This window comes from Euprymna scolopes, chromosome 13 (genome assembly GCF_053919585.1).
Source record: "Euprymna scolopes isolate OS-2025 chromosome 13, ASM5391958v1, whole genome shotgun sequence".
NCBI classification, from domain to species: domain Eukaryota; kingdom Metazoa; phylum Mollusca; class Cephalopoda; order Sepiida; family Sepiolidae; genus Euprymna; species Euprymna scolopes.
Window position 1 is genome coordinate 16,370,074 of NC_136494.1, and position 17,125 is coordinate 16,387,198.

Here is a 17,125-nt window from a genome sequence, read left to right on the forward strand (position 1 = left end):
ATTTTTTTTTTAAAATTAGCGCAAAAGTGTCAATTGTAGCAATGTTAAATCTAAAGGCATCCCTAAGGGGGACAACCGAAGTTTTCCAGTAAATACGTTCTGTTACTTTTTTACTCATATCATGGTTAATGTTTGTGCAAAATTTCAAAAAATTGCAAGCGTAGTTATTGAGAAAAGTGCGGAGAGACGAACAGCCAAGGGTGAATTTACAAGTCCACCCTCCTTTTCTCGGCGGACCGAAAAAAAAAACAAAAACAAACAAACAAACAAAAACGTTTGCATAAACATACAAAGTAAAAATAAAGATTAAAAACGAGTGATATATTTACACACAGTAATAGTCAGAGAACAAAATGGAAAAAAAAAACAGTACATATATATATCTATGTAATAGAGAGAGAGAGAGAGAGAGAGAGAGAGAGAGAGAGAGAGAGAGAGAGAGAGAGAGATTAAAAACATAAGTAATAAGTTATATAGAATTTTTAGCTAAAGGTGGCTTCGAACTTGGCAACGAAGCCACCTTTAGCTAAAAATTCTATATAACCTAATGTTTTTAATCTGTCTCTATTATATATATATATATATATATATATATATATATATATATATATATATATAGCCTGGAGAGTCCTAGAGTGGATGAAACGCGGAATATTCAGGGTAGCTTAATCGCCATATATATTTTATAGCTTACGAACTAGCTCTACCTACGTATTGAGTACTTTTGAAGTAAATACTTAAAGTTTACGCATAAATTTATACTTTCGTATATTAATTTTATGTGAGTAAATGAAGTAGTTATATATGAGAGAGAGAATTAAAATACAAAGTTTCGGAAAAGAAAAATTGAGAAAACGAAATTTATACATGATATTTTAATTCATGCAGATTACGCATTTCGTATTATAGAAATAATTCTCTATCGATTATGATATTGAAGCTAATATATATTAGTGAGATCAAAACTTAAAAAAATAAACATTACTTGCTTGCCAAGAATCACAACCAAAAAAACTCTTTATCCTCATTTTTTAGCCTTTGAGCCACGCCCAGACGTGTATATATATATATATATATATATATATATATATATATATATATATTAACCTGTAATCTTTTATAAAAGATAGAATCGCCCGATCGCCGAAGAAAAGATGTAAGCAGGCTCATATATAATCTACTTATCATCCCATTTTTAAAGATTGAATCCCTCGATCGTCGAGGACAAGATATATACAAGCAAGCAATGTCCACAGAGTTTTACAATTATATCGATAAAAGCTATTTTCACAGCGTAAATTTTGTGTTTAGTAAAGAACATTAACCTTTTTTGTACCAATGTTCCTTAAATGGAACATAGTTTTCAACATAGTATAGAAATTGTAATTTTGCTTTAAATTCAATTTTTATAAGTTATTTCTATTAAAGTAGCTTCATTTTACTCCAGATTTATGAAAACTTTTATAAATTATTCTTATAGTTAAAATAAATGGAATTTAAAATAGAGCTATAATCACTGTTTTTCTGGATGAGAATTGGAAGGCCTGAAATAACCATTAAGCAACCTGAGAGAAGTTTTTGATCAAGAGGATATCCTTCAGCAGCAATCAAGGTTTGTATGTATGCTGTTAAAAATATAATACACCTAACAAAAAATTTGATATGAGAAAAAAAAATGTTCCATTTATAAAACATTGGGAGGTTACTGCTCCAAAGGTAGCAACATATATCTTGTATTGTATTACCTAATATTGTACGTTTTATAAGGTATGCACTAAATATTTAAAAAATTATAGATATAAATTTTATATTTCTGACAATATTCATCCTTTTTTCATAGACGGATCCTCATAAATTTTATGGAAGAAAGACGACAAGAGTTTCTACACTTGCTCGTGAGGTAATTGAGCAATCATCAGATCCTGCAGCCATTGTTGTGCTACCTCCTACTGTAGGAGATGCAGCAGATCAAGAAAGTGATATCGAGGAAATTCCCGAAGACCCGGAAGTTGAGTATGAGCCGGCTGGAGAAATTGAAATAGAAGAAAATACGGAAAGCGAGTCTGATCACGAAATCCTGCCACTTCAAAAAAAAAAAAAAAAAAAAAAAAAAAAAAAAAAAAACGAAACGGAATAGTAACATCGTTTGGAAGAAGACTGCTATATTTAGCAAGCCAATGCAAGTTGGAAATGCCGTTACAGATCAGAAGCTTGAAAAACTTGAAGGAATTACACCTTATGAAATTTGGAAGCTAATATTTTCTACCGAAATGTTGCAACATATAGTTTTTCAAACTAACCTTATGCTAATAGGGATAAGAACGTTGAAAAATTCATAATATTAGAACATGAAGTGGAACAATTTTTAGGGATCATCTTGTTATCAGGAATCATCTTGTATCACAAGAGAAACTGTATTGGTCAACCCAGCCTGATTTTCGTGTAGAAATTGTTGCTAAAACTATGAGTAGAAACAGGTATCTTGAAATAAAAAAGTACTCACACTTTGCTGATAATCCGAAGCTTACTGCAGGTAATAAAATGAGTAAAATTTCACCATGATATGATGAATGATAGCAGTATGGATGCTTCACTGCAAAACCGATCAAAAATACTATCTCATTTGGAATTTCGCAGTCAAATCACACTGTGTTTGCTAAAGGCAGGACCACAACGTGGAAGAATATCTATGTCGGCTGGAACATTGCCCGCCAATGTAAGATTTGATGGAATGGATCATACATTAGGGTCCACAACACAAGGGAGGTGCAAAGTGTGCAGCAAAAATACTAAAAATATGTGCAGAAAGTGTAATATTCGGTTACATGCGGAGAGGGGAAAATTGTGTTTTGAAAAATATCATAAGAAACAATGAAAACATATAAAATAAACACTTCTTTTCTTATATTTTAGATCTAGTATATTATACATGGAATTTTATTTTATAGCTTTATAAGAGATCAATTATTTTACAAAGGAATAAATTGTCAGAATTTCAATGTCGTTCACCTGTAACCTCCCAATGTTCCTTAAATGGAACACACAATAAAATAAAAAAAATGATATCGTATAAAGTTCAAATTTTATATATAAAGTCATTAAGCTATGGTGAACTCATATTTTAAAAATGAACGAAATCGTAAAGCAAATGCTATGGTCGGTTCGAAAAAGGTTAAGTAAATAGTCACAAGTCAAAATGTTATGCGTATGTAAGTAATATGCGTATGAGTATTTGGCAGCGAGGTATTGTGTATGTGTACTCTTTTTCTTTGCATAACGTTCAGTGTGCAGAAAATTATAGTTTGTTATGTGAATCATTAAATCCTTTACGTTTTGCCTCCCCAGACGAAAAGCATGGAGATTTATAAGTGTTCGCGGTTTCAGAATATTGTCTTTTTCCAGATTGTGGTTGGTTCTATAAAATTTCAACGTTCGCATCAGCCAGTTACTTTGGAGGTTTGAAACTATTTTCATTCGAAGAAAATTACTTTGAGTTAACACGTTCTTGTGAAAACTTACTTTTTGAAGTGAAAAGAGCATAATACACCAGTTCAATAAATAGTTTAGTTTGAAATTCGAAAAAAGATTCCCGATTCCGACTAAAAGGATTCTCGACTACGACAGAAAGGATTTCCGAATTTCAAAAATACTCCCGAATTCCACAAAAAATACTCCCAAATTCAACAAGATACGCCTGACGAAGGTAGAGGATTACATGATACCTCAAGATAAGAACAATAGCACGGATAATTTAACTAATTCCAATTATCAATCCTCATCCCCCAAAAAATCGGAAGTAATAAAAACTTGTATTATTCCAATTTTTCAAGCTACTATACTTATCTTAATTATTTTCACACAACGTTTCGGCCGATCTAACCCCTGATCTTCTTCCAGCACAACGTTAAACTCATGCAATCTTTGTCAAATTCAAGAACCTATAAAGTTAGAAGTATTATTAGAATTCTTTGGACTACTGTTCTCTTTTTGAGTGTTATTTACACAACGTTACGGTCGATGTAACCTCCGATCTTCTTCAAGTGTATTTTGTAGAACTCAGTATTGTTTCTGTCGAAATTTCAAACGGAACCTTTTGTTGAATCCACGGGGGTAGCATATTCTCGTTCTGTCAACCATGGCTGGATAGAAGTCTTTAGTAATTCATCATTGTATTTTGTATATCGGCTGCATTAACGATTGTAACTTACAACTGAATTAACCCAATACTTTATCCATTACGCCAGGGATGCTTATTATGAACCTGTGGCATAGTGGATAAAGTATATCTGGATGGATTCTCAGAGCGGGAAATACTAATAATACAATTGCGAATTACTTAGGTTGGTTGTTTTTGTTTTACGGCATATCAACCTTTTTCAGGTTATTTAATGCCGAATTTAGTCATTTTGAGGAACGATTTTTAATGGAGTATATATTTTTTTAAGTCAGATTCTATTTGACCCATAGTTGGGACCCTAACAGGTACTACCACTCCGGGTCAGAGTGGACCTGGGAGTAATTGCAATTAAAGGATGGCTCCACACTCCCCAAGGCCCGCAAGGTGGGGCCTCACCATCGGATATAGTTTTAGGTCAGATCCAGGACCGCGAATTACTCAGGACTTCTACTCAGTCATGGCTGACGAAACGAGAACATGCTACACCGCAGCTAATACAAAGGGCCCCGTTCGAAACGTTGGGAGAAATAACACCCATGACGAGAATAATAATTAGAATAATTAATCCTCATCTCTAAATGATATATATTTTCCCAATGTAAATCTTGAAAAGGGTTGGCTGAGAGACGTCTCGATAGGGGTTTTTTCTGGCCCACCTCTTATTTATTCTTTTTATCTAATTTATGTTTGTTAAACATACAATTAGAGCTTAGGAGAAATATACTTTAGACATGTATTTTGGTTTTCTTTTTGAAATTTTCTTTTTTAATGGTTTGTTTAAACTATAGAAAGAAGAAAAAAAGTAAACCCTCAGCAATTCATAATGGCACTACGTTCGGTGTTATTCAAAAGTGTTTATATATATATATATATATATATATATATATATATATATATATATATATATAAAGCTGAACGTCTGTGTGTGTGTCTGGTCACGAATAGGCTCCTATATGGTTGACTATTATAGAAAGCTGATCACATATAATGATAGATGTATCGAGACACAGGAATGGGTATGCTTGGTCTGGCATAATGAAGATTCATTAAAATTGTGGGGTCTGCGTACGCGCCTGGCCACAAAGTATGGAAATAAAAAAATAAAAAAAACGTTTACAAGTGTTTTTGATATAGATGTACATAATAATACTTTGATAAGCATGTTTTAACTTAAATAGAGGTGGTATTATAAATTGTGGGGTCTGCGTTCGCGCCTGGCCTCCATAGAATGGAAATAGGCACAAACTTTAATAAAGACTTTTCATATCTATCTGTGTAAGTATACTTTGATAATTATGTTTCAGTTTGAAGAAATATGGTATAATCAAATTATGGGGCGTTCATTCGCGCCTGACCTCCATAGAATGGAAATATGTCACAAAGTTTAACAAGGGTTTTTAATATAGATCCACAAAATATTGTGATAAGTGTTTCAGTGTGAACATGTATGTTATAAATTATAGGGTTAATCTATCTTATTTTTACTTTCATCATATTTTGTTTTGGTTTTGATATCCCCAAATTCGAAGCTCTCTCTCTTTACAACCCTTCTTTTCATAACCTATCATACTTTCATAAATCAGAATCTATTTTCTGTAGGCTATTTTTTAACCCAGTCAACGCCGGGTACTTTTGCTAGTGTATATATATATATATATATATATATATCATGGGATGATACATTTTCCTCGTACGATATGAAGCAATTATGATTTATTACACAAAATATTAATTGTCCAAATAATAACATATAATAAAAATTACATATAAAAAATAATTATTTATATTATAAATTATAACAAAATAAAAATATTTAAAATAATATATAAAAACAATAAAAATAATAAAATTACTTAGTTAAACGGAAATAACGATAAAAGATTATATATAAAATAATATAAAAAGTATTACTTAAGAATTTGAATATAAAACGTTCAAATTAGCGTCACTGGAGATTTTCAAAATATGGAACAGAAAACATTCTAAACTCTTTGTTTCCGAACCTTCTCTAGCGATCGCTATAAATAGCGAACGAGCGTTATTTATAACTCAGTTATAACACGACGTTGGGACGCAATGAGAGGCGACCACCTATTATAAGTCCGACCGAAGGAAAGCACAAGAAAACTAGAGTCGTTAAAATAACAGATGAACCAAATAAGATACAGAGAAAGATCTCTTTCATCAATAACTGGTAAATATAAATTTTTCTGAATTATATTTGACCAAAAGCATCTATGTCTAAAAGATCAAAAAACAAACATTACTTAAAAGCATTTACTTCTATCGAAAGGGAAATAACTAGAAAACAGAGTTACTCCCCTTACACCCCCAATCTGTAGTGGAATGGGGACAAAAATGGTTGGTCAGATTCAATGCTGCTAAGACTAAGCTTGTTTCCTTCAATAACTACAAGAAACCTTCTCTACCACCAATAGCAATGGCCAAGAACACATTGCCTGCAAGTACTTCTTTTAAACTCCTCGGCCTAACGTTTACAGGGAATATGAACCGGAATAGATACATTGAGAGCATTGCCAAGGCTGCTGCAAGGAAGGTTGGCTCCCTCTACTGTGCTAGAAAACTACTTACGCCTGCCAGTATCCTATACCTCTATAAGGCAACCATTCGCCCATGTATGTAGTACTGTTGTCACATTTGGGCTGGTGCATCTGCTGCTTGTCTCTCGCTCCTGGACAGGGTTCAAAAGAGAGTCGCCAGCCTGATACGTCCTGAACTGTCATCTAGGCTTCAGCCTCTGTCCCATCGACGAGATGTTGCATCCCTCTGCCTGTTCTACAAATACTTTAATGGTGAATACTCTGACGAACTGCAAACACTTGTACCTCCCCGACGTAACTACCCCCGACAAACCCGACAAGCTACTAAGTCTCATCCCTTTACAGTAGAGATCCCTAGGTGCAAGAAAGCCTTTTACTTCAATAGTTTCTTCCCCAGAACTGCGGGTCTTTGGAACTCCCTTCCGGGATTCTGCTTTCCCAACTGCAATGATATGCAGAAGTTTAAGTGTGATGTTAACAAACATCTTTCTACTCATCTCTCTTCATAATGACCCCGCTAATTAAGTCCCTAATAGTAGCCCCCTGCTTCAAAGTGGCACTGTGCCTTGTTTAGGGTGAAAATCGAATTTAAAAAAAAAACAAAAAAAAAACTATCGATTATAATCAGCGTACGTTTTCTTTACTATTTTTGATTTTATTTTCTTTGTTAAAAAAAATTTTTTTTTCAAATTATCTTTTTTTTTACTTTTATTTTTCATTGAGATGTTTGCGGTGTTCCGATACCCTTAGACAAGGAACAAATTCGTAACAATAAGATCACTACATTTTTTGCATAGAGGTTCCATGAACCAGTAGAATGTTTGCATGGGGGTCCACTCCAGCCGAAACGTTGAAAAGCACTGCTATAAAAGTTGTAGTTTGAGAAACTTAAATAAAATACCGTATTAGAACTGCAAATGTTGATGGAACCTATTAAATGTCGAATCTCCAGACAATATGACGCACTTCAATTTTGGCTGAAATGTTCTTAGCGTCTTTCGCTGCGATATAGACGGCAGCTAAGATGATACAAGTGGCAGAACAATTAACAGAATGGAAAAATTCTATTGACGAAACGGATTAATATTACATTCAATTTCTTTACATGCACTTTATTTGCTCGTTAAGTTGGACCGATTTTAATTTATATCCGTCGGGGTGTAGCTTAATAGGCCTAATGGATACCGTAGTGGAATGTGGAATCAATTTGGAGTTCGAATCCTATCGGATCTATGGTGTCAAATTCGGCATTAATCTCTTTCAAAAATGGTGTGAACGTGTAAATCCCAGCCTACATCTGCGTATATATAAACTAGCAGATTGTCTGGTGTTTCCCAGAGAGATATTTCATTTTTAACCCACCATACATGACGTCAGGTATCACGTTATGCATAGGGGTAAAAGATTACCGTCAGCGTCTATGACGTCATGTATGACGTTATACCATATCAATATTCATAGATACACAATGATATGACGTCATTTAAAAAAAAGACAGGAATACGGATTTATATATATATATAGAAAGCACTTTCCTAGTGTGTGTATGTGTTTGAGTTCGTTATATGCGCACTACGAAACGGCTTGAAATATTTGTTAAAAATTCACACATGTAGTTTATGTATCTAGGAGTGTTCTTAAATAGGTTGTGTATCGCAATGTCTCACATAAGTATCAAAAATCAGTAATCGCAAAAAATCCGATGGAAGAATTATCAGTTCCATTTTCACCAAAGTTAACTCCCTTACAAAGCTTAACATCACAAATGCATTTGAGAAATTTTATCATCTCGCAAGCAGAAACACTCAGCGTTTAAAATCAACAGTAAGTTCTTTGCTAAGACAGGGACGCGTTAAAAATATGTTTCTGTTTGGAACATAATTTAACCATGATACTTTACTCTTTGAAGTTTAATTCAAATCGTTGTCTTACAAATAATTTTATAAAATCAACAGTAAGTTCCCCAGAGTGCAATGTAGACTACAATGTTTTGTGGATCTAGTCACTGCGTGGAGGCATGTGAAGTTTTATCTCGGTGCACTGCAATGGGTCTTCGACTAGAGCAGGAATTTGATTTAAATAAAAAAAATGGCATTTTCACAGATTTCGATGACAAAGAAAGTATTTGAAGTGTGGAATATTCGTTGATTTTCATTCAATCCCGAGCAATGTCGAGTCTCCCTGTTAGTCTACGGATAAAATTTCAATGTACGAACAATTGCTAAGTCGTAAAATACGCTTAAATATATGTTGATAAACGCAGATTTCGTATTTATTATTATATTAAATCCAATAATTAGTAATGATTTAAAAAGTTTTTAAAAAATGACTCTTGCGCCACGACCGAGAATAGAAATGAAAACGTTAGCTTAAGATTTACTTTCCTTTGACGTCAAGATATGTTTGCTGCAAAGCTGAACATTAAAACATGAACCAATAACTATTACGTTACGCATGCATATTTGTAATGCTGTCGTTCGACCGTAACCTGGAAAATCCCATTCATTTTTATTTAATTTTTTTTACCCGGCTAAAACACAAATATAAAGTTCGCATGGGTTCGAATACCCTATATATTAAGTTTCATGTCTTTAGACGAAAAACTGACAGTTTGGTAGGCAAAATTATTTAAACATATATATATATATATATATATATATATATATATATATATATATATATATATGTGTGTGTGTGTGTGTACATAAATACTATATAGAAAGAGGTTTGTGTTTGCTATAACCATTTTACGCAAACATTATGCAAGTATAAATCATGTAGAATGCATTAATATAATTACGCGTAATAGTTAACTAAAGATGATCATCCCGTAAGGAAACCCGAAAAAACTAATAGAAAATTAATTAAAATGAACGTTTAAAGGAATATGCAAATAGCTATATCTTTTGCAGGTGAATGCAATTCCACGACCCATATATATTATACCAAAGTTGTATTTTCTTTTGAAATAAATAGAAAAAGGGGTTTTAATATGAATATCAATACACACAAACAAACATTGATAGGAGTACTAAAGAAGAGTTTTTTTTTAAATCATTTAATAAGAAATATATATAACATTCGATTTTTGTAATCGAATAAATTCAATTTACGTATCTGAGTTTTTGAGATGTGGATCGATTATTCGGTGATTCTTCGGACTAGTGTTCCTATCTTGAGTGTATATTGGTCAATCAAAGCTGTGTCCTTCGAGTGTATTTTATCGAATTTAGCAATGACTAATAACACAATAGATAAAGTACTTTGTATAAGTCAGTTACAAAGTCGCACTCTTCCGAGAGTTGAAGGTTCGATACTCAGTGCATGCCACACTTAAAAATAGAATTGCGAATTACTTAGAACACAGTCATGGCTAACGGAACGAGAGCATGCTGCCCCTGTAGATTACATAAAAGATTTCGTTTAAAATTCCGGGAAGATTCCCACAGTTCGGCAGAAAGATTCCAGAGTTCGAATAATATACCTAAAGAAGGTCGGAGATTACATCGATCGAAACGATGTGTTAACACTTAAGATGAGAACAGTAGTTGGACGAATCGAAATAACCTGATAAACTTACGAAATAATGTTTTCAAAGACTTCAAAGTTTCTCTACTTATACAATCTATTTTGCGAAAGACGATAAAAAAAAATACAAGAAAGCTGAAGGTATACTTATATAATGCACGTAACGTAAAAGTTGAAAAGTATCTCAGACTTAAAAAAAAAAAAAACTAATCAGTGGAAAAGCATATAAAATGTGTGCGACTAGTAACTCATTTTGAGTCTCAAAAGAACATTTCTTGAGGGCAAAATGTCAGAAATTTAATCAAACATTATCAACTGGATTTCTAAAAAAAAAATAGATGAGACCAAAATTGTCGACTTATAAATAATAGTCCGAACACTACTCGTATGTATATTTCTCGTCTCTAAATAACTAACAAATGATTTATTTAATTTTATTTATCTATTATACAAAAGCAGTTATAGGTACATGTGTGTTTGCAAGTCCAGATAAAAGTAAAAAAACTACGATATTTTCAACAAAAAAACAAAAAAAAACACACACACACACAAAACATCTATATTATAAACCACAGCTGTATAAATGTATAAATGTATGTGTGTATGTCTGACTAAAATTTTCGACAGAGGCGACGAATTTTCACAAGATATGAATCATTTTGAAGCTCCACATATCGGCCGACAAATTCAGAACAATTGGTCAAAAATATTAATTCCTTCATCCTTAAGTGGACATTTTCTACAAGGAGGGGTCGATTTTTTGCGAGCCATTTTTGCAAGTCATCGTATCGGCTTGATTGACCTTGCCTTATTTTAACGTTCCGAACTTCCGGTAGCGTCAACAGCAGTTTTTCTTTCACTTTTTTCCTCCTTCGCGTCATGGGTTCAACACACACCTCCAAACACCCAGGCAACGCCGGGCACCAAGGCTAGTCTATCATATAAATGAATGATGTCTATTAGTGTGTATGTATGTATATGTTTGCATGTATCGCTAACAGTTGTGAAATTCAAAGCGGATATTAATGATTCTGGTACTAACTACAAAAAAACAAATTAAAAAAAAACACATATAATATATGAAATTGGAACAAAATATTCATTATTTCTTCCTAAACGACCGCAAAATCTGAAGAGGAGCCACGTAAAAGTGTCTCTTTCTAAACGATTTCAACAGCTGCGCATGCGTGAACCGTTTACTTCTCAGATTCGTTTAGTAACTAAATTCGCAAAGTAATGTTAAAGCTTGAGTGTGGCTGAATGAATTAGTGGTTTTTCTCAGAATCATCAGTTTTTGCGTTCGCGCCCACCTTACGGTCGACGTTTCACCTTTTTTATTATTGCTTTTAATTTTATGATTAATCAGCAACATAGTTTTGAAAACATGAAAAATTCATTTAATTAGGTTAAAATAATACTTATGCGGTTTACGGACCGTGCTGAAATATATGATCACTAAGTTAAAGCCGTTACGCTTTAGCATTTAAATTTTGTTGGGTTCTTTGTATCGTTTACTTTGCTGCCCACGAGGGCAAAAGGCAATTTTTTTTTATCGGCGGTTGATTCAACTGAAGGTTGATTTAAAGATCCGATTATTATTAAACGCATGAATATTACTTATATAAATCACGAATACTTTTTTTTTTGTTTTGTTTTTAATGATAACTGCTTAAAACCTTTTTAAGAAAGCTATTTACATGCAGTATAATGTTTATATTAATTCAGCGAGGCTTGGGGTTAGAGTTATAGTATAATGTTTATATTAAATAAGCGAGGCTTAACTGGGCCATTTTTGTTGGGAGTCTGTTTTTTTCTATACTAGAAATAAATCTTGGTCTTTTTAAATTTTAAGGAGTATAAGTTACTAAATTCAGAGTGCTCAATATCCTAGGAAGATCCGATGGATAGGCGAGTTTGCTTTTACAAACACAATTAGTAATCAGTAGGGATGTGACAACATCATATTCTTTTCATTCTTTTAACGCTCAAGTGTGTATCCCTTGATATCCTATATACTTTTATATAGAGTGATGTGGTTCTCGGTTGATCTACTGTGTCGGATATATACTCGAGAGTCAACACAATGAAAATAATATGCTGTTGTCATAGCCCTAGTAATCAGCTATCATTCGATAACTAAAAGTTTATTTTGGTTAAAAGGAAAAAAATACTACAAGAAAGGAAAACAGGGCTTCATAGACAATTGATAGAGAAAATGAATGGATAGAGACAATTGATAGAGATAGATAATGTGTGTGTATATATATATATATATATATATATATATATATATATATATATATATATATATATATATAGATAGAGAGAGAGAGAGAGAGAGAGACGGACAGAGAATGGATATATATATATATATATATATATATATATATAGAGAGAGAGAGAGAGAATGGATATATATATAGAGAGAGAGAGAGAATGGTTATATATATATATATATATATATATATATATATATATATATATATAGAGAGAGAGAGAGAGAATTGAGATTGTGTATATATATATATATTGGAGAGGGAGAGAGAATGGGGAGAGAGAGAATATGGGGAGAGAGAGAAGGAATGATAGAGAGAGAAGGAATGATAGAGAGAGAAGGAATGATAGAGAGAGAAGGAATGATAGAGAGAGAAGGAATGATAGAGAGAGAATGATAGATAGAGAGAATGATAGATAGAGAGAATGATAGAGAGAGAGAATGATAGAGAGAGAGAATGATAGAGAGAGAGAATGATAGAGAGAGAGAATGATAGATAGAAAATGATAGAGAGTGAATGGATAGAGAGTGAATGGATAGAGAGAGTGAATGGATAGAGAGAGTGAATGGATAGAGGGAGTGAATGGATAGAGAGAGTGAATGGATAGAGAGAGTGAATGGATAGAGAGAGTGAATGGATAGAGAGAGCGAATGGATAGAGAGAGCGAATGGATAGAGAGAGCGAATGGATAGAGAGAGTGAATGGATAGAGAGAGTGAATGGATAGAGAGAGTGAATGGATAGAGAGAGTGAATGGATAGAGAGAGTGAATGGATAGAGAGAATCAATGGACAGAGAGAGAGAGCGAGAGGGGATAAATAAAGAGACATTAAAGAGTGGTGAAAGATTATCACTCATCTGAAACTTACCTCTTGGTGAAAGATCTTCATCAAGTAAGAATCCATACGCGACCAGGTGAAGAATTCCCATCGTTGCAAGAGTTCTACGATGCAGCTTTTTATAAGACTCTCTTGCAGCTCAGCATATCGGTCAAGACTGGCGGACACATACATTTTCGTCAAATTCAATGCATGGTTCGTTTTTTCGTATGCGATAATGCTCATTACAAATTCACGAATTAAAGCACTTAGGCCATCTCTCGTTCTGCTCAGAACCCTTTCACGAAGATTTTTCATAAAGGATTTGTCTAAATATTGTTGACAGAAGTTTTGCTCCTTGAAAGTTGGCGAATGGGACAATTTATAAACTATTAATTCCATTAGGAAAAATATTAGTTTATCAGAGTTGTTGATATCCGTTTCAGAGACTTCTAAGAATCCAACCAGTGCCGGACATTTTTTAATTAAATATGTCTTTTGGTTTAAATGCTTTGCGACAGTTACAAAGAGGGTCATACGAGAGAAGGCCTGCGCAGGAAAACGCATTTCAGCGCTCAGTTCTTCTTTAGCCTCTGCAATTGCGTTATTAGTAAGATGCACGGCAGGCGATTCCAGACAGGCCTTCGGCGGTTCGGACAAGCTTTCCTGTGGAACTTCTTCAAGCAGATCAAAAAAGATGTCGTCCTCCAATTTATCTATAGCCTTCTCGATCACAACCTCACATAAATGTTCAAAAGCCTGGAAGTTTTTCAAAAAGTGTTCAATCATGATATCTCCCTCAATAATTCTTGTTTGGGGAATCTGCCATGGAGATGACTTCTCGATGTTATCTGGATCTGAATAAGATGTAGAAGTGCCGTGGCGCCATGTGCTGTTTATAAGAAGATTTTGAGCACAGGCGTAAAGGGTTTCTATTCTATCCATATTGGATTTCATTCGATGCATGTCCGGAATACCCTCCAGTGGCATCAACAAAATAGAGTCGAGAATAAAGTTAAGTGCGTCATCTAAATCCTTGTTCTCTGGTTTATCCTTTATATTGGAAATTTCAGAGTCCGTTTTACTGTCCATTTCAGATCCAATCTTAAATTTAACATCCGCCGAATAACTTTTACTCAAAAAGGAGGATAACGATGAATGATGCAAGTTAGAGTTTTCCGTATCAAAGCTTGGCACCTTTGTATAGTTGTCCGGGATTGCTGAACTTTCGTAAGCTGTAATAACTTTGTTTCGAGTCGCCAGCAGTTTATGTACATGATGGTGCATAATGTAGTATGCGAAAGACCTGTACATATTAAAGATGTCCGATATGTCCTTTAATTCGTAATCGTCAAGATAATGGATCTTCAAAAGCTTCAGGAGGCAAATCAGCGAGTCAACGAACGTCATGGCAATCTCTAGCGTGTAGTCTCTCCTAGGCGAGAACCGCTCGGATTCGTAGTAGAGATCCGTAGCGAAATCGAAACGAGAGCAGTAATCGTTTTTCATTAGAATAGCCATGGATGCCGTATTGAGTTTTGTAAACTTTGGCGACGAAAACAGAAATGGACACAAGTCTGGTTTTCTGATCACGCCAAAGTGTTCAGTCAGCTGGCATATATTGCAATTAACTGTATCTTTTAGTTTGGCTTGCCAGTTGTTTATCAAAGTGGATATATCATCCAACTGTGCCCAGACTCTTTTGCCTGTTGGTCTGCCATCTCCTGGTCCGAGAGAAGCGGCATCATTCTCTGAATCCGTTTCAGGGCATCGGTGAAGGCCAATGTTAACATAAATTCGATGCAAGAGTCTATCTCCATAATTGTATTCACGTTCTGGTTTAGATTTTGGGATGAGTGTATCTGCCTGACCTTTGTCCTTCATTCGGATATTGCGAAGGAAACCCTCAAAGCATAAAGAAAGGATAAAAACGATGACGTTCAAAATCTGTGAGGATACAACAACCATAGTTGGTAGAGTGAACGGGCGAGTTGGATCCCCGGTGTTGTTATTTAGGTAGAGGACTAAAAAGTTGCCAATTGTCGACAAAGACAGAACTAAAAAGAGAAGTATAATTCCGTCCTGGGGCCGATATTCTCCGTAGTTGTATTTAGAAAACATCCACAAGTGACTATCCATGATTTGACCGATAATTGTATGAGAAGATCTGAATAATAAAAGAAAATTGGGGCATTTAGTATAATAGCAAAATGAAATAGATGAAATAGTAAACAAACAACAAAGAAGCGTTACAAAAGAGATAAGATAAAGTAACCTACCTTCCCGGATCAGTGTTTGGTCCCCCGGAAAAAAGGAGGGTGGACCTTTAAATTAACCCTTGTCTGTTCCTATGTCCTCACTTTTCTCAATAACTACGCATTGGCTTTTTTTTAAATTTTGCACAAACATTAAACAAAAAAAAAAGTAACAGAACCGATTTTCCTGGAAAACTGCTCCCCCCCAACCTCCAGGGGCGCGTTTCGTGTTAAAATGGCTAAAATTGACACTTGTGCTTATTTGAATAAAAATGGATGCCCTGGATTTTTAGAAAAGGGTCTTTTAGGGCTAATAAAAACACTCCATTTTTGGGATATTTAGCAGTTTTGAATGGTGCTGAACTCAAATTTAAATATGTTAAGGCCTTGAGGACTTTTGGGGCTAAATAACGGGGGGGGGTGTAAATAATGGGCTTTGTCATTTCTTTTTTTTTTGCATGGTGCAGAACTCAAATTTACATATGTTAAGGCCTGAAACTGCACAGTTTGTTCAATTTCACCAGTATTTGACTTCCCTGGGGACTTTTGGGGCTAAATGAGCGGGGGGCAAATGCTGAAGTTAGCCATTTTTTTTATGCCATGCCTCGTTCACTGTGCAGTCACGGGGGACCATGCATACTTCACTTGTTTTTGTGTTTTAAAGTGTTTTTGGTGTTTATGCACTTTTGTTATTGCGCTATTTTTAAACAGTTTTTTTCCGACCATATGTTTTCGTTCTAGATCTACAGTTTAAACTGTAGATCTAGAACGAAAACATATGGTCGCATCAGAGACTTAGTTGAACCGTGATAATCGCTAAAAATTCGAAAATAAAACAAAATGCATCCATTTTAATCAACTATTTAATTAAAAATGTCCGATATGTGTTAGGTTTATTATTGGGATTGAAACTAGCGATCAACTATAGCATTTCTAGCTTAGCTTAAAGTTTAAGCGACAAGTCAAGTATTATGACTCATGTTCCCCTAAGATCAAACAGACATTTTCTAGAATAGCACACAAAAGAAAAAAAAAGGGTCAGAAACAATGAACATGCAACAAATATATATTACAAAGGCAAGCTAAGTTATTATTCTACTTAATTGGATAAGTTTTGTGTTTTAACTTATTTTAAAGTGTTTTTTTTTACTTGAAACATAATAGTGTAAAGTTTGTCGAGTTAGGGAAAAATAGGAAATGTGTAGAATTTCACTGAATAGTATATACAAAACAAAAGGAATGAAAGACAAAAAATATCTCCACACACCAATAAATTTTACGAGAAGCCAGCTAAATCACCCTTCTACTAACCTGGATAAGCTTCATGATATTTTATTTTTTGTTTAATTTTTTTTTTACTTAAAAATAATTAGTGTACAGTCTTTCGAGTTAGAACGATGAACATTATGGCCTCATTAGAGTCATAGTCGAGCCTCGATAATCGTTCAAAAATCGAAAATTAAAACATACTGTGCTTTAGGGTAATTGTGCAAAATCCGGGAGTAATTATG

The 17,125-nt window shown here is 34.0% G+C and overlaps 1 protein-coding gene across 3 annotated transcripts in view; it reads right to left on the bottom strand.

The window, feature by feature from the left end:
• LOC145291945 (uncharacterized) overlaps window positions 1-17,125 on the bottom strand; it is a 1,383,621-nt gene that overhangs the window by 279,760 nt on the left and 1,086,736 nt on the right. For all 3 annotated transcript variants that reach the window (XM_080137871.1, XM_080137870.1, XM_080137872.1), the window contains one exon: window positions 13,411-15,526. In XM_080137871.1, coding sequence (XP_079993997.1) covers window positions 13,411-15,526 — 2,116 coding nt within the window. The remainder of the gene's footprint in view (window positions 1-13,410; window positions 15,527-17,125) is intronic.